At 45.8% G+C, this 24,399-nt stretch overlaps 1 protein-coding gene across 1 annotated transcript in view; it reads left to right on the plus strand.

Moving 5' to 3' along the window:
- GALNT17 (polypeptide N-acetylgalactosaminyltransferase 17) overlaps positions 1–24,399 on the plus strand; it is a 429,083-nt gene that overhangs the window by 210,189 nt on the left and 194,495 nt on the right. Inside the window, exon 3 of the mRNA XM_005889873.3 lies at positions 2,726–2,892. Coding sequence (XP_005889935.1) covers positions 2,726–2,892 — 167 coding nt within the window. The remainder of the gene's footprint in view (positions 1–2,725; positions 2,893–24,399) is intronic.

Below are 24,399 nucleotides of genomic sequence, written 5' to 3' on the forward strand. Positions count from 1 at the left end.
TTTGGAGATAATTCCACTGCCCAACTTGGAGAGTCCTTCTGGTCATCTCTCATCATGCGCCAGCGGCTCCCTTTCTGTGCTGAGGTGGTGTCTGAGGCTGTGACAGGAAGGAGAGATTGGAAAGACAGGGCTCTAATGAGACATGACACCTCAATTTGGTGTAAACTTTTTTTCCAAACCACCACAGGGCAGTGTATCAATGAGGGTCCTCCAGAGAAATAGAACTAATAAGATATCTACCTGTCTACCTACCTGTCCATCCATCCATCCATCCATCCATCTGCTCTCTAGATCAGGCAGGCTGGTCTTTCCATTGCTGGGTACATTGCATTTTCCCAGGGCTCTCAAAGACTGAGCTCACCTGACCCTTAGAAGGACCTTAGCCAGGCATCCAGAGCTAACTACACTGAGGATGATGTGGACAGTTTCAGAGATGAAGAAACAGGAGCTGTGTGCCCAGGGTGACAGGTTCAGCATGTGGCAGAGAGCTTTTTACTTCTGAGATGCCCCCACAATTTACTGAATGGCCACCTTGATCATGAAGGGGCAAGATCGGGGTCCCAGGAGTCCTGCTCAGCAGAGGGAATTGCCTGTTCCAGCCGGGAGGCTTAACCCACAACTCAGCCTCAGTGGCAGCCGGATCCCATTGCCTGTAGCCGGAGAAGATGCTGCTGCTGGTACAATGCCATCTGGCCTCTTTGCTTCTTCATTTCCAGGGCCAGAATCTGTTAAAAACAAAAGCCCAGAGAAACCAGGCCCAGGAGTGCATGCTCAGAGTAGGTGGGTGTGTATGGTGGCAGTGCTTGTGTGTATGCTGAGGAACAGCCTGGGAGGGAGCAGCCACCAGCCTGCCAGCTCAGGATGGCTGCCGGCCACATCGAGGGGGCTCCGAGGGACCTTCTGGGATGTGCCCCCTCCCCCGGATCAGCCCACAGTAAATGAGATGATTCCCGCCAACAGCCCACGAGCCTGTCAATAACCATTCTAATCTCCTTGGCAGCCCCCAGAAGTGAATTTACAGCGTAGTGGTAAAAATGAGGCTGCATGATCAATGGATCCCCGGACAGTCTCCTTCAGGAGACACAAATGTACATTGTAACAAAACTTTATTTTCTTCCAAAAATCGCCTACATGATTAATATGGCCCGACACAGCCCAAGCTGTTCAGCATAAAAAACAGCTGTATTTCCTGCCCCCTCTTCAGTGCTGCTTCCCTCTCACTCCGTCCCTTCATCTTGGCCTCTTTGTTTTGCCCTGGAACACGTTGTCTCACACATTGTACAGTCTCATACATGGAGCAAGAGGATGCCTTTGAAATGCACTAGCTCTGTCTTCCACTCTGCTCTGTTTCCACTTGGTGTTTCAAAGTGGCTCAAACTAGACCTAAAACCAAGTTCCCCACTGCTCCAGGGAGAGAGCACGGGTGCTCCCATCACTGAGCCACGCAGAGCCGGATCCCAGGGTACCAGTGCCATCTCTTACATCATCAGGCGCCTCCAGGGGCCCAAGCTCTACACCCCTGAGTCCAGCCTGGATGAAGAACATTCTTCTCTTGGACCCCAGGGCTTCCCAGGTGGTGCTAGTGGTAAAGAAACCATCTGCCAATGTGGGGGACATAAGAGATGAGGTTCACTCCCTGGTCGGAAGATCCCCTGGGGGAGGGCATGGCAACCCACTCTAGTATTCTTGCCTGCAGAATCCCATGGACAGAGGAGCCTGGCAGGCTATAGTCCATAGGGTCACAAAAGAGTTGGACACGACTGAAGTGATTTAGTGCACCCTTGAAGCCCTGTCTTCAGAGATGGGGAAGTTGCTGGATGTTAGGAGGGAGGACCTTGTAGATCCCATTTCTGCATTCCAAGCAGATTCTAGGAACGCTTGCAAGAAGAGTTAGGGTGTGTCAGGCAGGACAGTCATAGTGGATAGAAGATTTTTATTAATTTCACGTGTGTTTCATGTCTCTTCCCAGTGTGTAAGCTCCATGAGAGTAGAGGTCTCCTGTATAGTGCTGAGTACTTAGTAGGTCCGAGAGATGTCTTAGTTTGGGTTCTCCCACAGACCGACTTTGAAACAAAGACTTGAGAGCGTTAGTTTATTTGGGCAGTGGAAAGAGCACCACTAAGGGGAAGTAGAACTGAGAAGGGAAGGCAGCCCCAAAATGGGTGTTATGTAAGTTGTGGGTGGTGGAGATTAATCCCACAGGGGGAAAAACTCTAGGGCCCCTGTAAAACCCACCCCTCAGAGTCAACCAGCTCAAGGGCTGAGGCAGCTGGGGTATTTATACATCATTTTCCTGCCACCTGTGGATGAGAACTATGGTGGTGTGTGTGTGCATCCATCAGTCATGTCCAACTCATTGCAACCCCATGGACTGTAGCCTGCCAGGCTCCTCTGTCCATAGGATTCTCCAGGCAAGAATACTCAGAGTAGGTGGGTGTGTGTATACTGAAATGAGACCAGGTGGTACATGTCTGGGTATGACCTCCAGCCTCATGCTTCCTATGGGGTGGTAAATTTGGGAGATGTGAAGCTGGTTTTCTTAACTGTCTCCACCTTAGGTCTTTTTTTCTCAGTTCTTAGCCAAGAGAGGCCAAGAGGGAACCAACGATTCTCTGCCTGGGAGAACAGGTACCAGGACCCAGCTGACATCCTTACCGCGTGCAGCCACGATGCCTCTGCCTTTCTCCTTCCACTGACTCTGCTCTTCCCTGCCCTCTTCCTCCAGGTGTAAGGAGCTGAAGTACTCCAAGGAGCTGCCCCAGATATCCATCATATTTATCTTCGTGAACGAGGCCCTGTCGGTGATCCTGCGCTCAGTTCACAGCGCGGTCAACCACACGCCGACCCACCTGCTGAAGGAGATCATCCTGGTGGATGACAACAGTGACGAAGGTATGGGGGCCGCCAGCCTGCATGCCGTTTTCTGAGACAATGCAAGCAGACAATGCACAGTGTCAGCGGGGGATGTGCCCTTATTTCATTCCATCCTGAGCCCAAGTGTCTTTGTCTCCTGTCTCTGGGGCATAGCTGGGGAATGGGGGCTGTTTGGGGGGAAGTAAGTCAAGCAAACACTAGTTCATTGCTTGAGTCCTCTAGGGCAGGGGTCTCCCAGTGCACCCCCCTCCCGCCCCGCCAGTCTGCACAGCAGGAGGTGAGTCGCAAGCCAGCACTTGAGCAAAGCTTCATCTGTATTTACAGCCGCTCCCCATCGGTCACATTACTGCATGAGTTCCACCTCCTGTCTGATCGGTGGAAGCATTAGATGCTCATAGTAGCGCCAGCCCTACTGTGAATTGCACAGGCGAGGGATATAGGTTGCATGCCCCTTATGAGAATCATCTGGAAACCATCCCCATCTCCACGGAATAATTGTCTCCCACGAAATCCATCCCTGCTGCCAAAATGGTTGGGGACCCCAGTGCTCTAGGGCTCTTAAGAATAAATAACTGGTTATGTGTCTAGACTAATTCCCCTCTTTGTATTACCTAAAGTAGATGACATGGAAGAGCTGAATTCCTCTGCAGTCCCCCCACCCCATCTCCCTTGTCCTTTTCTGAGAGGCAGAAGGAAAAGGGAAGTTCTGTCCTGTGATGGGAAATGTTTATCATATGTCAGAATTTCCTTCTGTGCCACCGTGCCCAAAATGACTGTCGGTAGAAGTGCACCGTGTTTGCAGATCTTTAATGGCTCATTTTAAAATATAAAACAAGCAAATATTGGAGAGCAGTAACAAAATGCCTTTGAAGTCCTTGGAATGGAGGTCTGGTGTCAAGATGGTTGTAGAGGGCTTGCTTTGGCTAACGGTGCCTTTGTTTTGCCTCTCAGCCTACGAAACTCACTGCAGGGAGAAACCCACACAAGCTGAGGACCCCAGAGGAAGGCAGCCAGTGTGCATGCTTCAGGCCAGGGAGGTTTATCTTCTGAGAAACGGAAGGATTAGGGGCAGACTGAACTCCTTGCTTTCGTTGTGATCAGTAGAGGATTACCCTGTGCTCCTGGGTCAGGCGAGGGTGAAGTAAAGGCAGGACAGTGTCCTGGATCCTGCCGGGAACCTGATGGTCTTCAGGAGCTCTGAGGAGTCTATCACATTTCACCAGCCCAGGAGTTGAAGTCCCCTTGCCCCTTCTGAACCTGTTGACTGTTACCAGGGAAGGGCTTGATTAGGTCTGGATCCAGTAATGCACCCTTAGGGCATCACCATCTTCCGGGCCTCCAGAGTTTGAGGACTAATGAGTCATTTGCTGGATTTTTCATATCCTTATTTTTCTCCCTTTTTCTCTGGCCATTTCATGATCTATTTTCTTCTCAAAGTGACCTTGAGAGTCTTCTTGGGAGAAGGCGGTTCTTTCAGTTCCCTGAAGCCTCGTAAGTCGTGGCTCCAGTGGCTTTCTCTGCAGCCTCTCAGCTTGCACCTGCAGACCTCTGGCTTCAGACATACTTACCAACTCTCTGCAAGGAATCCTGGCTCATACTTCCACTCCATTTGCTGGCTAGTCCCACTTATTCCCCAGGTGTCCCCTATCTGTCATTTCATGGGCGATTCCTTTGTTGACATCCCGATACACTTGCTCTGTGCTGCCTTAGCTCCCTGTACCCTCCTGTAGCACACAGCATGTGAGGTCACTGTGTCCTGCCCAGCTGGACAGGGTCTGGTTTCACAGGGCCTGGCTGGTAGCCAACCCTCTGTGAATCTGACCCTGTTACTGAACAAAAGTTCGTGTGCCCGACACACGGTGAGGTCAAACCAACAGAAACACTGGAGTTTGGAGCAGACAGGGCTATGCAAGGAGACAGGTGGTTCATGCTTAAAAAGCCCCAAACTCCTGGTAACATTTCAGCAAAGCACTTTTAAAGGCAGGGGAGGAAGGCACCATGATAGTTGTCACCAACTTCTTGGTATTGGAATCCTTTGTTCTTGCAGCTGTCCACTAGCCCAGGTCAGGATGTTCCTGTAAACCTCCAATGAGACTAATGTTATTCTCCGTTCTGCAACTTTTATCTCTGGATGAATGGAAAAATGTTTTACCCTTAAAGGTTAGAGCCTTGAAAATGGGCTGTCTTGTATGTTTCAGGCTATAGGCAACATTCTTTTACAAAAGGTGCAGAGCCAGCCTGGCTCAGCATGACAGGCAACAGAGCACAAAGGTTAAAGTAAAAGGAACAGATCTAACATGGAGTCAGATTTGTTCCTCCATTTACAACTCAGCTAGACAGTAAGCAATGACGCTGAATAGGGCTGGAAAAGGGGTGTCAGGGGCTAGCAGTGAAGTGACCAGAGGTGGTGCAGAGCAGAGCTGAAAGAGCCAGAGAAGAAAGCCGACAGTAAGTGCTAGACTGAATTGGGGTGAGGGCACGTTACCAGTGGGGCCCCTTCCCCAAGGGGAGATCTCGGCAGACTCAGCCTGCAAGGAAGACGTGGAAGGATAAGCTAGTGTCAAGCAGAACGTGAGCTCTGAGAGAACAGGGGTCTCTGGTAGATGTCTTAGTGTGGGTTCCCCCAGAACAGCCCCTGAAACTAAGATTTGAGTGCAGTAGTTTCTTTGGGAGGTAAAGTGCACCATCAGAGGAGTAGGGAAGTAAGACAAAGAAGGGAAGGCAAAGCCAGAGTTAATGCCCACCCCTCAAGAGGCCATCTACTCAAGGGCGAGGGAGCTGGGGTATTGATACACCTTTAGCATCAGATTTTCACATCAGCACCTCCTGGAACCCTGACTTGGAAGAAGTTCTGCATCATGAGATCTGGGGTGGATCTAAGAATTTACATTTTTTACAAGCTTGCTGATGTGCTGCTGGTGTAGGGACCACACTTTGAAACCCACTGGGTTAAGTGCCATTTCAGCGGTTCATACTTCAGGTCTAAATGAAGATGTTTAGTGGGTGAGAAAAAGTGGGGAAGAGGTATTTGTTTCCGTCTGATCCTAAAGTTAATTCTCATTCATCCTCCCCTGTCCCCTGAGATACCTAGGCAACCCAGAATGGACCACATTAATAGAGTTTCCCTCTTTTCTGTCCCAGGTTTAGCATCTGTATTTTTCTCCAGGCTAAACGTGCCTTCTCTTTATCTGGAAGAGGAATTTAACTTTTTTTTTCTTTGTGACTAGTATTAACAGATTTTGTAAATGTTCTATGCACACTTGAAAAGACCCCCCCACACACTGTAATCATGAAATTGAATTCCTGCCAGATATCAATTTTGTGTATTTAGCTAGACTATGAGTTTATTTTCTTAAGTCTTCTTGATAATGGTGTTTTAAAATCTCCTCCTACAATATCTACTCCTTCCTGCGTTTTTAATAACATTTGATTTCTGTATCTTGTTGTCAGTTTCTTTGGCAACTATGGATTTGTATCTGCATGGCTTCACTATTAGCAGTGGTTGCTACCATTATGTAATGCTCCCTTTATCTTAAAAACATGCTTTTTTTCCCCCTGCATGAATATAGTTTGTCTAACATTAATATTGTTATCCCTTCTTACCTTCTGTCTGAATTTGATTAAAACATTTTTTCAAGCTTTACCAATTTTTTTTCCTGATCTTAAAAGTAATGCACGCTGTTTGTAGGAACATTTGAATCTATCAAAAAGTACATATAATTGGACAAAAACAAATACCCAAGAGACTAACCAGAAGCAACTGCTCATTTACCCATGTTCTCAACTCTTTTTTTCATGCATGTTTTACGTTAGGCTCCTATAATAAAAACAAGTTAATCTTCTTGTTTTCCTTCCCTGAACTGTGAAGCAGAAATATCCCTTTTTATTAAAAAAAAGTTCTGCAACCATCATTTTAATGAGGGTAGAATGGTTCTTTCTCAGGCCGGTAAAGACCAGCTCAGGTGGGAACTGTAGCCCTTCACTTCCATGTGATCACATACATTCAAGGGAAAAAAATAGGCTTTTAAAGGAATTAAAAAAAAAAAAAAAAGACTGGCTCAGGGAAAAGGTTGAATAGTCAGGTGACTCTGGATCTGTGTACACAGGTAAATCAGGGACTTTCCTAATTAGGTTTTTTTTTTTCTAAGTCATTTGTTTCATTCACCTTGAATATTGACATTGGCCTACATTAAACCCGAGGAAGGGGCAATTCTTTGTATCCTTGTGGGTTATTATACTGAAATCACTCCTGAGTGGCCACATCTGACCTTGCTGGCAGCTCCCTTCTTGGCATCTTTCTCATCTGGAAGCCCTGGCCCCACTGTCTTCTGATTGCTCTCCAGTCTTCCTCTTTCTGCTTCAGTTGGGATCACTCATGGTTCTCTGACTTTCCAGGTAGCTCAGCTGATAAAAAAAAAAAAAAAAACCCTCCTGCAATGCAGGAGACCTGGATTCGATCCCTGGGTTGGGAAGAACCCTGGAGGAAGGCATGGCAACCCACTCTGGTATTCTTGCCTGGAGAATCCCTGTGGGCTGAGGAACCAGGAGCCTGGTGGGCTACAGTCCATGGGGTCAAAAGAGTCAGACACGACTGACCAACTGAACAGCAACAAAGGCTTACAAAAGCTTCTTCTGGGGAAGGCATCTCGGTCATCAGTGACCCCAGAGAAGCACAGGGCTCACCCTGGTGGGGGCACCTGGCAGGGCTACTGTGTGAACCAGATAGTGGATATAAGGCAGAAAGCTGGACAGATGGAATGAACTGATCTGTGTTTTCTGCTTCTGACCTCATCAGGGTGTACTGCCTCCCTTCAGGGGGAAGTATAAGGATGAAATCAGTGTCCTCAGCTGATCCAGGCAGCGGGTATGGAGTACCAGCACACACTTAGCCTCTGGTCAGAACATCTAGTTATAAGGAAGAATGGGGACCAGACTCCTTCGAATGATCTACCCTCAGCTGTAAGTGTGGTCAGGTTGCAGGGGAGATAGTAATAATAGCCCTCAACACATCTGCATCCAGTCACACCACTCGCATATGGACAGTTGGCCTTGGTGCGTCCGTCTCTCTTCCTCATCCTCCTGGAGCTCTCTTTTGCCCCCCACCAATGTTGGATTCCATCTCTCTTTCTTGGTTTCTGTTCTTATTTTGGTGAAACTCAACGTCTCAGGCTTCCTGAGAAATATTATAAGGAAGATAGAATCTTTTGAGATCATCCAAGTCTGAAAGAAGCTTTGTCCTAATCTTTCTTAGGACAGAAAGATGATGTGTGAATGATGACCTGATTGAATTAGATATCACCTTTTTTTTTTTTTTGGTCAGAATGTTGATGGGTTTGTGCCATTATTTTCCATCTTTCAGTGTTTTTTAGAAGAAACAGAAGAGTCCTGATTCCTTAATCTCTTGCATGTTTCTTTCCTTTCCGGAATCTTCATTTTGTTCATGGAGTTTAGAAATTCACAATGATGAGCGTTGTAGGTTCATTTTCATCCTTTGGTCATTCAGTGGCATCAGTGTGGAATCTACTGTCAGTTTTTGAAAAATTTCTTGGAATATTTAATTGGCAATTCCTCCCCATTCTTCTCAATTCTCTCTTTAGGCATCTCCCATTATATTCCATTATTAAACCTCCTAGATTGAAACCCTTAATTTTCTTATCTTCTCTCTGCTATCTTTCTTTATCTTTTTGATCTGATATATTTGCTTTCTTTAATTTTATTTCCTTTCCTTTCTATTCAGTTTTTTTATTTCTGCTATCAGGATTTTGCTTCCAAGTCCTCATTTTTATTCTCTGAAAGTTTCTTTTTAGAGTGTATTGTTTTTATTTAATGGAAGCAATATATTTTCTGATCCCTTGGAGGATAGTAATAATGTCTTGTTTGGTTTTTCAGTTTTCTCCCTGTGTAGTCTGTTTCCACAAGGTGCTTTTTTTTTTTCCCCTCTTTGTTATGTAGTTTCTATCTCCCACCTTGGGGGCTTTCTTGCCTGTCCAGCTAACCTATTGTCTGCTCATGATTACCTCTTAAAAGGTGATTAGACAGCCGAGGCTGGAGGAGAGAAAAATGGGACATTATTGTATCATGGATTCAGAGTTTCAGTTTGAGAAGAAAGAAAAAGTTCTGAAGATGGATGGTGATGGTGTGCTTGTACAACAATGTGTTTATATTTACTCTCATTGAACTGTAAAGTAAAATTTCACACTATATATACATGTGTACACACACACACACACACACACACACACACACACTCTCTCTCTCTGAGCGTTTAGACTTCCTAGGTTTGACAGCAGAGGCGTCAGACACATCTGTCGATCTGTGAATCCCCTTTCCAGGCTCCCTAGCTTTGAGGTTCATGTCTCACCTTGTGTCTTCTCTGACCTTGAAGGTCATAGATTTGTTTATTTTATTTTTGAATCCCTTTCCTATAGTCTTCAGCAGCTTGTGTCAAATTTGTGAGTTACATTCATCATCTTATCCCAGAAATTCTATATTCATTTTTAAGAACTTTCATAGAAATTGAATTTGTTCTCCAAATGCATATACTGTCCCATGAAAAGTATGTGAAAGTGTCTCTTTCTTTGTATCCTCACCAACACTAGACCTTATTCATCTTTGTCATCTTTGCTGTTCTGGTGAGTCACAAATGGATATCATTTTTCATTTTTAAACCTGCATTTTTGAAATGTTAGTGGTGTTGAACACTTTTTCATATATTTGACCATATTTTCTTTCTTAATGGATTTGCCTATTAATGACACTCAATTTTTTTCTATTGGAATATTTATCTTATTGATTTATAAGAACTTTGTATATATTAAAAAAAACTTTTTACCTTCATTTTATAGATACTTCTCTCAATTTTGGCTCTCACTTTAATTTGTTGACAATGTTTTTAGACAAGCATAAATTTTGCATTTTTATATAGTCAAATCCATCAGTCTTTTCCTCAAGTAATGTCCTAAGGAAGTTATTTATAATCCTTAGAAGGTACAAATATTTATGCATATTTTCTTATAGGTAAACATTCCTTTTCAAAGTAAATTCCAACAAACTAAATATTTTTATATCAGGTCTGAGAAAGTTTTAATCTAGAGACTCTTGTCTGAAAGTATGGCTATCTAGAGGTATTTAATAATTTATCCTCACCATTTATTTGAAATATTTGTTTTCATATGCTAAAATATTTTAGATTTGGAAACATTGAGGCTGAATCACATGAGGACTGATTGGTTATGAAGGAGGGTAAACAAGAGGGAGGGGTCGGAGAGGAGTTCCACGGTCCTGGCTACAGTGACAAGACAGGTTGGTGCTCTCCATTAAGACAAGGATATGGTGGTGCAGTGGTAAAGAATCTGCCTGCCAATGCAGGAGACACAAGAGACACAGGTTCGATCCCTGGGTCAGGAAGATGCCCTGGAGAAGGCAATGGCAACCCACTGCAGTATTCTTGCCTAGAAAATCCCATGGACAGAGGACCCTGGTGGGCTCTATAGTCCATGGCATCGCAGAGTCAGACATGACTGAGCAACTGAACCACCACCAGGTTTGGGAGAGGGACTGAGCTCACCTTTTGGATATGCCAAGTCCAGATTCCCCTGGAACTTTGCTGTGCCTTCCAAACTGAAGGGTAACATTAGCCATTAAGTTGAAATAATTTTAGAAAGTTCTTCATTTCCACTATTATAATCTTTAATGCATAAAATTATATGCATAATACATGTCTTATCAGTAGTTTCTGTTTTTTAAAAACTTTTTTCCCCTTTTCCTTAAGCAGTATGTAGAGGTCTTGGCTAAGGCACCTACCTTTTCTGAGCTTGAGTAAATTGTGGGTCATAGTGGCTTTTATGCAGAGTTTAAATTATGGGCTTTCTTGGTGATACTTGTAAAGCACATTATACTGAGTTGGCCAAAAAATGGTTCAGGTTTCTCCATAAGATAGTATGGAAAATCCCGAATGAACTTTTGGCCAATCCAGTAAAAGTTCTGGCAGTATAATCAAGCGTGTAACTATTGGGTGTGCTTGTGGTGTTACTTGATTTGCCAACTCCAGCTTATTCCTCAACATCTATTTGTGCGTCACCTCCACTGGGAAGCCTTCCTGGATTTCCTAGATGTAGCTGGGTTGGGGACCCTCTCAGCCTCTGCTCCTGGACATCAGTGTATCATTTGGCTCAGCACTTAGCTCGCTGTATTATCCCTGTGCACTTGCCCGTCTCTCAACTATAGGACCCTTGAGGGCAAGAACCAGAGCCCTTCTGCGCTGTGTCCCCAGTGCCTTGAGTACTGGCTGGATCTGTTCCTTTCAAAGGTATGTGTGCAAAGCAGTGTTTGTACTTCCCCTGGCATCATCCTGGGAGTTTTTGTGTTTAGCATTGTTCTATTGACCTGACCAAAAAGTTCATTCAGGTTTTTCCATATGAAAAACCCAAACGAACTTCTTGGCCAACCCAACTCATATCTTAGCTTCAATGCCCTTGTTGTGTTCATTTAGATCTCAAAAGCCGTGTGTCTCCAGTCATCGAGATTTGCGTGTCTTGGTGCCCTGGGAGGCCGTAGACCTCGTCACTCACCCTTCCGCGTGAGTGAGCACCCCTGATCAAGCACTTCCCTTGGTTGTGTGTTTACTGGTTGAAAGCACGATGTATCGAGTGAGAAAACTCTTTTCAGTGGAAGGCTCAACCCTCCGGGCTTTCAAAAGGGATTTTAGAGAAGGCATCCTGGCATTGTTTGCTTTTCTACTTGGGTTATCATGGCAGAGATAGGAGAGGTCTTGTGTTTCGGGAAGATAACATTTTTCCTGTGTTGAGGCTCTGAGTGAAGTAGCCAAGGGACACCTTGTTATCACACTGCTCCATACTGGGCCAGGCTTCCTTATTGGAACGGCACCTGCCTCTCCCCAACCTGTAAAGAGCCTTACTAATCGGAAATAATACTTGTTTTTTTTTTTTTTTTTCCCAAACCAGATCACTGCAGTGTGACAGCATTTGCTCTGTGGGTCTGTGATCACAATTAGGTTGTACATTTGCATTTCTCCCTGTGGTATTTTCATGCCATGGGGAGGAGAGGAGAAGGAGTGAGTGTATCTTTACACTAGAGATAATGTGAGAACTCAGCTAAACCTTCCTATGTTAACTGCTTAAAAAAACAACAACACAAAACCTTGTTATTTTCAAATAATTTTAGATTCACAAAAAGTTGCAAAAATGTACAAGGGGTCTGTGCCCTTCTCTGAGTTTCCCCCACTGGTAACCTCTTGCAAAACTCTAGTACAGGGACTTCCCCGGTGGTCCAGTGGTTAAGAATCCTTCTTGCAATGCAGCAGATGGAAGTTTGATTCCTGCTCAGGGAACTAACATCCCACATGCCACATTGCAGCTAGAGAGTCTGCACTGCAATGAAGGATCCCATTTGTTTAGTCCTTCATCAGTGGAAGGAGGTTTGGGTGCTGTGACCATTGGCATACAGATGTTGATACAAAAATAAATTTTCATTTCTCTGGGATAAACACTTACGGGTCTCATTGCTTGAATTACGATAAACACACATTCAGTCGAACTTTCTGGTCATTTATTCCATTTATGTGACAACTTTTCTTTAAAAATCAGATTAATTGTGTGTCTTCCAGCCAAACTTCCAGTGGAGGAAAAGTTTCTGTTTTAACCTTGGCGACCTTAACTGTGATACTAAGGGGAATGGGTTGCATTCTTACAGAACCAGGAGTAATTAAAAAACTAAGCTGAGGGACTCCCCAGTGGTCCACTGGTTAAGACTCTGTGCTTCCAGTGCAGGGGGCACAGGTTTGATCTCTGGTTGGGGAACTAATATCCCATATGCTGTGTGGCCAAAAAAAAAAAATTTTTTTAATGTATATTGAAAGTTTTGCCTTGGGATCAGATTTGGTTTTCCATTAGATAAGACCCATTGGGCTTCTCAGGTGGCATTAGTGGTAAAGAATCTACCTGCCAATGCATGAGATGCAAGAGACTCGGGTTCGATCCCTGGGTTGAGAAGATCCCCTGGAGGAGGAAATGGTAACCCAGTCCAGTATTCTTGCCTGGAAAATTCCTTGGACAGGGGAGCCTGGCGGGCTACAGTCCATGGGTTGCAAAGAGTCGTACATGACTAAATAACTAAATACACACACACGAGACCCAATAATACACGCTCCTGGAGGGGCTTATACACCCCCAGAGATGAGAATGAGGTTGGGCCCAGGGAAAGTGAGGCCCAGGCACTCAGACATAGTAGTGTTCTTCTTCCCGGGCTCCGCTGTCTCTGAGCTCCTCCTTCCCCTGGTGGCTTGGAAAGACTGGCCACCTCCAGGTTTCCAGGCCATCTGGAGGGAAGCATGGCTGCAAAGATGGCCCAATGTTGACATTGTAATTACAGCTTCAGTCATTGTAGGGGGACAGGGCCACCTCTCCAGGGGAATCCCAGGGAAGGGAACTGGTGCTCTAGTTTGGGTCAGATGGCCTTCACTGGACCTGCCAACTGAGGCAGGAGGACAGGGCAATGCATAGAACTACCACACTCCAGTAACCCTGGGGGAAATCTCAAGAAACAGAGGGAGCCGGGTGGACAGGCACACCATGGACCTTGTTTGTTGTAACCACATCCATGGGATTCACGCCTGGGGTTCCCACAAGTTGGGGAAATCAGTGAGGCCTTTGAGAAGGATGTGGCGCTTGAGTTGGATCATGAGAGACAGTTAGAACTTGGACATATGGATGGGAGGGAACAGCAGTGAAGGGAAGTAGACGAACCTGGATCTCAGGGCACAAATGCTTGGAACATAGAGATGTTATAGACCAAGGTTCTTGGCTTCCTTGTGTTTAGTCACTTAGTCGTATCCAACTCTTTGTGACCCCATTGACTGTAGCCCACCAGGCCCCTCTGTCCATGGGGATTCTCCAGCAAGAATACTGGAGTGGGTTCCCATGCCCTCCTCCAGGTGATCTTCCCAACCCAGGGACTGAACCCAGGTCTCCCACATTGCAGCCAGATTCTTTACCATCTGAGCCACCAGGGAAGCCTTGTTGCCATGCCCTCCTCTAGTGGATCATCCCAACCCAGGGATCAAACCCAGGTCTCCTGAATTGCTGGTGGATTCTTTACTGTCTGAGCCACCAGGGAATAGAATTTGATCAGAGGCCAGACAAGAAACTCAGGCGGAGCTTTATTGGGGCCCCTACTGCAGCAGAGGGGAGCAAGAACAAGCAACAGGTTCCCTTGCTTGCTGGCTCCCTGAGGTGGGGGTCCAGCTTATTCCTTACGTGGGACGAGGGCAGGGGTGGGTGCAGGGGTGGCTAAGCTAGTTAGCCCACCCCTTAGGTGGTGTTGTGTGCAGGGGGTCTGTGCAGTACCCCGCTTTTGCTCCAGGTTCTTCCAAAGTGGCAGTTGGGTATTTTGGTCTCTCTGTAGCTTTTGTCCAGAAGTTGCCCCAACCGCACTTTAACCGTCATTTTTAGTCTCATGCAGTCTTTTTTGTATTCTGTTGCTCAAGGAGAGGTGTGTTCAAATGCAGCCATTGCAGCACTGCCGCAGAGGGTCCCAACTCCCAGCCTGTCCCAGACAGGAAGGCGGGCAATGGGATTCAACATGTAAGAATTGATGGAGTTTCAGAGAGAGAGCATCCTAGTCAGAGATGGGGACTTGCTGAGCCACAGGATTGAAGAGGGGGAGCATGATCATGTCCTGTGATAATGCTGAGCAGCCTCAGAGCAGGAGGGATTAGGAAAAAAAAAAAAAAAGGCTCCTTGAACAGCCTGGCTGGGGATGGGGATCAGGTGAGACAGAGGGAGAGGTGGGTCAAGGGAGCCCAGGGGTCGGTGGAAATACAGTCAGAAAGGCCAGGCGTGGCCGTTTTCACCTTTGTTCCCCAAGGAGCAGCATGGGAGCTTTAATCTTATTTTTTTGGAAAAGTGAGGTGGATCCTGAGTTGGTCCTGACGAGAGAATCTTTAGATCTCTTTAGCTCTGAGCTCTGGGCAGTTTGCTGGGCAGAGGCTCTTTGGCCTCAGGCTGTGCTGCAGAGTCTGTGAGGGTCAGTGCCCGGCACAGCACCTGCACGCAGGTTGGAACAAAGCCTTCCTTATCTCTGACCCTCGGGGCACCATGCCTGCTTTCTGAATCTGATGGCCAGGTCCTGCCTGGCCGCTAGTTTCCTTGTTTTACACACTTGGGAGGACATCTGGCTTCAAGGGGGCCTGCGAGTGAAGGATGCCTGAAGGAAGTCAAGGAACCCTGGGGTGGGGGCATAAACACAAAGGGGCCCTGACATGCCATTCACCCTCCTGGGCACGGCTCCACGGTGCTAACCGAGCACACGTCTCCTGGAGTCTAGACCACGCCCTCTGACGCTGGGAGATGTTCACTGATACCCATTTAAAAAAAGAAGTTCATGGCCCTAGGGACTGTCATACAGAGTCAGAAAGAGAAGAACAAGTATTATATATTAAGCACATATATGTGGATTCTAGAGAAATGGTACAGATGAACTTAGTTGCAAAGCAGAAAGAGAGACACAGAGGCAGAGAACAAATGTGTGGACACCAAGGTAGGAACAGGGGGTGGGATGGATTGGGAGCTTGAGATTGACATATTGACACTACTATGTATAAAATAGGTAACTAATACGAGCCTACTGCATAGCACAGGGAATTCTTCCCAGTGCTCTGTGGTGAACTAAATGGGAAGGAAATCCAGAAAAATGAGGATATATGTATAGGTATAGCTGATTCACTTTGCTGTGCAGTAGAAACTAATACAACATTGTAAAGCAACTATACTCCGATAAAAAGAAAAAAAATAATAAAGAATTTGCAGGAGTCGGGGCTCCTACTCAGCCATCCTGGTCCTGGAACTAGAACTCTGGAGGAGTCCCTGGCAAGGGTCACCTCTCTCTGTGCTTTCCTTCTTCCTTCTGGTTCAAGACTCCCTCCCCACCTTCAAAGCCCTGCTGTCCCCTCGCCAGAGTCATCCCCTTGTTTCCTAAGACATGTCTATTCTCTGTTCACCAGTATACAGAGATACATACAATTAAAAATGAGTAACAAGTTTAACGAGAAGGCAATGACACCCCACTCCAGTACTCTTGCCTGGAAAATCCCATGGACAGAGGAGCCTGGTAGGCTGCAGTCCATGCTAAGGGTCGGACACGACTGAGCGACTTCACTTTCACTTTTCACTTTCATGCGTTGGAGAAGGAAATGGCAACCCACTCCAGTGTTCCTGCCTGGAGAATCCCAGGGACAGCGGAGCCTGGTGGGCTGCCGTCTATGGGGTTGCACAGAGTTGGACACGACTAAAGTGACTTAGCAGCAACAAGTTTAACATGCATTGAGTGTCTTCTGTGTGCTGGGCCCTGAGCTAAGTGCTTTGCAGGCATCCTCTTATTTAACACCCTAAACAACCCTCTCAGGTAGGGACCATTGTTATTCAGTTGCTAAGTTGCATCCGACTCTTTGTGACCCCATGGACTGCGGCACGCCAGGCTTCTCTCTCTTTTCACCATCTCCCAGAGTTTGCTCAAACTCATGTCCATTGAGTCGGTGATGCCATCCAGCCATCTCATCCTCTGTCATCCCCTTTTCCTCCTGCCTTCAATCTTTCCCAGCATCAGGTTCTTTTCCAATGAGTTGGCTCTTCCCATCAGGTGGCCAAAATATTGAAGCTTTAGCTTCAGCATCAGTCCTTGCAGTGAATATTCAGGGTTGATTTCCTTTAGGATTGACTGGTTTGATCTCCTTGCAGTCCAAGGGACTCTCAAGAGTCTTCTCCAGCACCATAGTTCAAAAGCATCGGTTCTTTGGTGCTCAGCGTTTTTTTTTATTGTCCAGATCTCACATCCGTATGTGACTACTGGAAAAACCATAGCTTTGACTGTATGGACTTTTGTAGGCAAAGTAATGTCTCTGCTTTTTAATACACTGTCTAGGTTTGTCATAGATTTTCTTCCAAGAAGCTAGCGTCTTTTAATGTCATGGCTACAGTCACCATCCATAATGATTTTGGAGCCCGGGTTCCATCCCTGGGTTCCAGAAGGTCCCCTGGAGAAGGCAATGGCAACCCACTCCTGTATTCTTGCCTGGGGAGTTCCATGGGCAGAGGAGCCTGGTGGCCTACAGTCCATGGGGTTGCAAAAAGTCAGACATAACTAAGCGACTTTCATTTCACTTCAAAGGACCCATACTGCCTTTGACCTTGGAGAATTCAGGGCTCTGAATACAGAGGTACCCAAAATACCAGAAAAGGGGAGACTGGCCAGATAACTTACTCTTATTCCATTCCTGGCTGACAACTGCATTTAAGGAAAACTCTAAGAAGTGACCAAATGCTGGGCTCTGACCCTGCTCTCTCCAGGGTTTCCTCTGTGCCATTTTGCTCCCCCTGAGCACCGCCCCCGCCTCCAGATGGTGAGTTCGGTTATTTCAGAGAAGAGATTTGCCAGCTTCAGAGAGTTCAGAATCAATATCACAGTAAATAAGAAACATAATGAAAGAAAAACACACTCCAGGCTGTAGACAAATTTTATCGCTTAAATTCACATGTTATTATTAGAATCAGCTGCAAGTACCAGATTTTCAACTGCCTTTTGATGGGGTGAGATAGGGGAATGCTCTTAATTTGGGGGAGCAATCTGGAGCCACCCCAAAGAGGCATTACGATATTTTCCTGTGGGGTTGGGCTCCTTGTATTTATTTTTTTTTTAAGGTGAAATTTAAATGGAAGAAGCAGCCGAGAGGAATTTCTTAACAAAGGAATAAAAGCAGAGATGGCTTTCCTTTTCAAAGTCTCTTTCCTGAATGCACTGCTCCGTGTGATATATTTAGTTTAACACTTTGGTATTTTGCACCTCACATCTTTCTTCTTGCTTCTTTTCGTCTTTTGCTTTCTTTTCTCCTTGCTTTGATCTCACTGTGGCATCGCCTTTAAAATGCTTTCATACATGCCAAAAGCATCCCTTTTTAATCTCCCCCATTCTTCCTGAAGTTTCTAGCTCTCGCCTCGCCTCTTATTTCACTCCCACAGTCAGACAATGCATTATTTAAGTCCGCAAAACTGAGAGATGCCCAGAAAATAAAACACGCAATGTAGCCATCGTCTGTGTTATTTTGTCTTGTGTTTTCACATGCCTGCTCTCACTCTCTCCATGGATGTTATTTTGTAACTTTTTATTTTATATTGGAGCATAGACAATTAACAATGTAGTTCCAGGTGGACAGCAAAGGACTCAACTATACATATACAAGTATCCATTCTCCCCAAACTCCCCTCCCATCCAGGCTGCCTCATAACCTTGAGCAGAGTTCCTTGTGCTCCACAGTAGGTCCTTGTTGGTTATCCATTTTAAATACAGCAGTGTGTACATGTCCGTCCCAAACTCCCTAACTATCCCTCCTCCCCATCCGTCCCCCTGGCAACTGTAAGTTTGCTCTCTAAATCTGTGAGTCTGTTTCTAATTTGTAAATAAGTTCATTTGTATCATTTCTTTATAGAGTGTTCATATAAGGGATGTCACACAATATTTCTCCATCTCTGACTTATGTTACTCCGTATGACAACCTCATGGATGTTCCTGCCTGCATGCTAAGTCACTTGAGTCTTGTCCAACTCTTTGTGACCCTATCGACTGTAGCCTGCCAGGCTCCTCTGGAGAATCCCATGGAGAATCCATGGGATTCTCCAGGCAGGAATATTGGAGTGGGTTGCCATGGCCCTCCTCCAGGGTAATTTCCCCACCCAGAGATTGAAACTTTGTCTCTTACATCTCCTGCATTGGCAGGCAGGTTCTTTATGACTAGGGCCACCTGGGAAGTCCATGGATGTTCTTAAGGGCTAGGATTTCAGAGACAGGTCCATGCTATGGAGAGTGGGGCAGGGACAGAGGAGTGGAGTACGGGCGGGGGGTGCCTCTTGGGTTATCGCTGTCCCTTCAGAGTTTGGTGAGAGGAGGAGTTTTGATGGCATCATGGATGATTCGCACATTAAAAAAAAAACTCATAAAATAGCACTGCAGAAACGTAGGGCAGCATGCCTGATGGCTGTGCTGAACCTGCATTAAGGACAGTGGTTTTCCCTCTGCTAACTCAAGACCCCCAAGCACGGTGAGCTGGAAGTTTCCATCAGGGATGGGGAGAAAGGCTAGTGTCAGAGTCAGGGGGACTCTAGGGGTGTGAACACAGATCCAAGGGCTGGATCCTCCCCTCAGAGAAACCAGAACCCCCTTCGATGAATCTGGAGGGGTTTTGTAAATAAGCTTCCAGTCAACCAAATAGCCAAAATGGGGATCAAAAAAGCTAACAAGCAGCAGAATGAGGAATCAGACCTTCAGTAAGGCCAAGGGATTTAAAGTCACACCTTTAAAAAAAAAAAAAAAATTTGCTTCTCCTCACCTTCAAAATGGACCAGGACTTACAGACACAAAAAGGCCACAGCTTATTATGACTCCAGTTTTTGAAATATCCGGAATAGACACATTCATAGAGATGGAAAGCAGATGAGTGGTGCCAGGGGCTGGAAGATGGGCCAGACATGGACAGTGACTGCTTAATGGATGTGGGGCTTCCTCTGGGGGTAATGAGAATTTCTGAAGCTAGACAGGGGTGATGGTTGAGCCATATTACGAATGTACGTGATGCCATTGTACATTTTAAAGTGATCTAAAGGTTAATTTTATGTTATGTGTATCTTAACATGGTAAAACCAATGAAAGAAAAAAATCAAGCAGTGCTTTTGAGAAGTTCAGGGTTTGTGGGAGAATCATCTGGACTTCTGGTGAGCCCCACCAAGCCCAGTAAATTAGATCCGTTTAAGGCAGTCCAGGAACCTGCGTCACCAGCCCGGTGATTCCTAGGTAGAGAGGAAACTCATATTCTGCAGAACAATGGCTTTGAGGCAGATGGTTTTGTTTTTCGGGTTTTTTTTTTTAATTGGAACATGCCATATGTGCTATTTTCTCATCCCAGCTGTCACAACCCATGCATTCGCAGTGAGCAGTGTGCCCACACCTCAGCAGCTGTTGGCGGGGAGGAGTGTTGGTTCTAAGTGGCTGCGGTGGTGATGGTGCTGCTGACGGCAGCAGAAGCAGTGTTGGTGGAATGGTAGCTCTCGTTGTCGTAACGGGTTGTGGAAGTGAGAGCAGAAGCCAGGAACACCCGGGTCCTGGGTGAAGGGCTTGATGAGGAGGTTGCTTCATGTGAGGGGTGGGTGGAAGGAAGCCATCAGGATCCCAGTGTGGCAAGACAAACCGCTCACTGTCTAGACTCAAGTCATCTCCAAGGGGCTCCATCTTTCAGACAAGGTGGAACAAGAAGGCCCGGGCAAAAGCAGAGACTAGCAGCGGCCAACACTGGGATTATGGAACGTCTGCTCATTTCGGATAAGACCCATTTCATGAGCAGGGGTTAACTCATCACAGATGGGGTTGGATAAGGGACTGGCTGTAAGTCAGAGCTACTCCAGGAGTGTTCACCAGAACAGCAGTGGCAGCCCTGTGGAGCTTGTTAGAAATGTGAATTCTTGGGCCACACCCCAGACCTACTGGCAATTCTCATGCATATGACATATATATATATATATGCATGTATATATACACATATTGCTGATTCACTCTGCTGTACAGCAGAAATTAACACAACATTGTAAATCAGTTATGTGTGCTAAGTCACTTCAGTCATGTCCAACTCTTTGTGACGCTATGGACTGGAGCCCTCCAGGCTCCTCTGTCCATGGGATTCTCCAGACAAGAATACTGGAGTGAGTTGCTATACCCTCCTCCAGGGGATCTTCCCAACCCAGGAATTGAAGCAGCGTCTCTTATGTCTCTTGCATTGGCAGGTGGGTTCTTTACCACTAGCACCATCTGGGAAGCCCAACTATACTCCAATAATTTTTTTTTAATTAGTGCATTAAAAAAAAAAGAAACAACATCCAAACTTGGACTGATTATCTTGAGTCTCCATACCTTGAGGAGAATTGCACATTCAGTAAGTCTCATTGTCAAGACTTGATAACTGGGAGGGTTGAGAAGTAGAGATGGAGCCCAATCCTGGACAGTGTGGCCACTTCCAAGCTCACATCCATGTGGTGCCCAGGTTCATGCACATGTTTTGGGAAACACGTGAAGATGAGTCTTCTAGGTCAACACTTCTCTGAACAGGGTTTAGAGACAAGGGACTAGACTGATGTCTTATTCTCCAATACCACTGAAATTGCAGGGTCTGGATAAAATTCTGTAATAATGATTTTTGCTTTCATTCTCACTGTCTGTAACTTTCTTGTTCAATATGTACTCCTTAAGTCTGGATGACGGCTGCTCCTTTTATTGTGAAGAAGCAGATAGAGCTCCCTTCTGGTCTGTTCCGATCAAGGGCAGTAGTTGCCTCTCCCTTCTTGACCTCAAATGTTATTGATCCAAACCTTAAGAAACACAAGCATTCCCAGATGGCTCTAGACCAATTTAGGATTGGATTTGATAACACTCATAGGTAAACATTTATTTTTGCAAAGTTGCTATTTTAGTCGCTGAGTCATGTCCAAATCTTTTGCGAGCCTGTGGACTGTAGCCTGCCAGACCCCTCTATCCAGGGAATTTCCCAGGCAAGCATACTGGAACAGGGTTTCATTTCCTCCTCCCTGGGATCTTCGAGACCCAGGTGGGTTCTGTACCACTGAGCCATCAGGGAAGCCCATAGAAGTGAATTTTTATTGTCTTCTCTGAGTCTGCCAGTGAGAAAAATCTTATGTAAAATGTTTTTCTTGCTGTCATTATAATGTCCAGGAGTGGTTTCGTCTGTTAAGGATGATAAAGGATCTTAGGTGATGGGTGTGACATTTCTTACTGCTGTCAGGTTGAGGATTTGTTTCCTTCCATGATGAGCCTGGGGGCCTTGTTTTCATTCGGTTAGCTTGTGGACTTTCTCACTTTAAGCTGAAAAGTGAAAGTGTTAGTCACTCGGTCGTGTCCAACTCTTTAGGATCCCATGGTAGCCCACCAGGCGCCTCTGCCTCTATCCATAGAGTTCTCCAAGCAAGAACACTGGAGTGGGTAGCCATCCGTCTCTCCAGGGGATCTTCCCAACCCAGGGATCAAACCCCCATCACCTGCATTGCAGGCAGATTCTTTATCATCTGAGCCAAGGAAGTGACTTCTAAATCTCAACACCCTGGTGCCTTGAAGCTGTCACATCTCTGTTCCACCAGGACCAGCTTTTCTAGAAATTAGTCCTGAGCTGTCCTGCTTATTTACTTCTCCCTAAACTCACCCTGTCCCCAAAGGACCCAGCTGTATCCAGAAGGGAATTCATTTATTTTTTCCTCAGTGGTCCCGTTGATCTGAATTTGTCTAGATCAAATGGCCTGTTCTTAGCTCTCATTTTCTCTAACGCATTTGATTTTCCTAACACTGGCTGTTGAACAGCTCTTTGAGAATAGGGATTGTGTCATTGTCAGCCATGGAGGCGCTCTGTAAATATTTGTGACATGAATGCACAGCTTCTTCTTTTGGAAACTCTACCCTTGATTTGGGCTTCCCAGGTAGACTAGTGGTAAAGAACCCGCCTGCCAATGCGGGAGATGTAAGAGATGCTGCTTTGATCCCTGAGTCAGGAAGATCCCCTGGAGGAGGGCATGGAAACCTACTCTAGTATTCTTGCCAGGAAATCCCATGGACAGAGGAATCTGGTGGGCTACAGTCCATGGGGTCACAAAGAGTCAGACAAGACTGAAGTGACTTAGCCCAAGCCCTTGGTATGATTCTGCCCGTGATGCTGTTTGTAGCTTTTCTCGTCCTCTGACTCTGCCCCCTGCCTCCTGAATACACACATTTCCCAAAGCAGGATCTGACGTCTTCTGGAACTCTTACATCTCCTAAGCAGTCATCTCTTCCCACTGTGTCCACAATACTCTGTGCCCTGTCTTCTCACTCTGGACATTATCCTGGTTCTACAGTCAACCCCCGATGTCTGCTGGCCCCTCAGCCTGTCCTCAGGTGAACCCATCAACTTCTGCTTCCGTTCTCGTCTTCTCTTGTCATTAATGACATCTTCCCAGTCCCTCAGACATGGGTGACTCTCACCTAAGAAGATCCAGTTCCACACCTGTGTATTTTGCTGTGTGTGTGTATATTCTGGAATAATAAGAGCACATGTCCTAACCTGCTGCATATCTCAGATACAACCTCTTCCTTGGACACCTCCAACCAAAATCATTTCTCTGTCTGTGACCCACCCCCTGTAACCCCTGCCTTCTGTGGCCATTTTTTTTTTTTTTTTTGGCTCTTAGCTTCTGAATATTGGAATTTTTTGAACATGTCTCATCTCCTTACCCAGAATGTAAGCATCTCAAGAAAGTGCTTGTGTCCAGATTGATTTTAAATCCAGGCAGGGAAACAACCCAATACTTTAGGAGGTCCGGAATCACATACAGGGCCTGGGAAGTGAAGCCTTCTCAGTGTCATTTGTTCTTGGGCCTTGCTAATCGGATGCTGGCATCTCACTGTGTTCCCATGACAGCCCCCAGGCCATCACTTCAGTTGTTTGGAACAATGTGTTCCTAAATCTTGTAAGTTGGAAGCTGGTGACTACTGCTATAGAATGATAGTGGCTAGACTTTAAAATGATATTGATTAGCTAGAAAGATGCATTGTTGTTGATGGAGAGTTAAAAGTAGATCTATATGAGTAATATTAATAATAGACCAATTAGTATTAGAAATAAGATTTTGAATGCATATAAAGGATCTTATATGTAAATCTTATTTATTCTTTTTTTTTTCTTTTTTTGACTGTGCCAGATCTTCCCAGGTGGCGCTAGTGGTCAAGAACCAGCCTGCCATTGTAGGAGGCATAAGAGGCATGGATTTGATCCCTGGGTTGGGAAGATCCCCTGCAGGAGGAAATGGCAACCCAAAGGGCATTTGCTAGAGTTGCCGTGTATAAGTAGCAAGTGAGGGGTCTGTACAACATTTGTAAATACAATCTTCGGAGTTTTTCTAGAGCAGAGTCAGAAGTGACAGTGTCTCCTAACGTACTGTTTGTGGACCGCTCACATCTGAGTCACCTGGGCTGTTTTCAGATGGAGAAACTCCCAGGCCAGGGCGGGTCCTTGGAGTGTGTGTATTTTGGAATTCCCTCTCTGTCAATCCTTCCCTGCTTGTCTTTCTACACCTGCTGATTTTCCCCCCATTTTTATCGAGATACAATTGACATATAGCACTATGTAAGTTTAGGGTGTGCAGTATAATGATTTGCCTGACATATATTGTGAAGCTTCCCTGGTGGCTCAGCCGGTAAAGAATCTGCCTGCAGTGCAGGAGACCTGGATTCAATCCCTGGGTTGGGAAGATCCCCTGGAGAAGGGAAAGGCTACCCCCTCCAGTATTCTGGCCTGGAGAATTCTATGGATTGTGTAGTCCAGGGAGTCACAAAGAGTCAGACATGACTGAGTGACTTTCACTTTCATCTTGTGAAGTAATTGCTGCAGTAAGCTTAGTTAACATCTTTGTCTCATACTGCTATTAAAAAATA

Source organism: Bos mutus, chromosome 25 (genome assembly GCF_027580195.1).
Source record: "Bos mutus isolate GX-2022 chromosome 25, NWIPB_WYAK_1.1, whole genome shotgun sequence".
Taxonomy (NCBI): Eukaryota; Metazoa; Chordata; class Mammalia; order Artiodactyla; family Bovidae; genus Bos; species Bos mutus.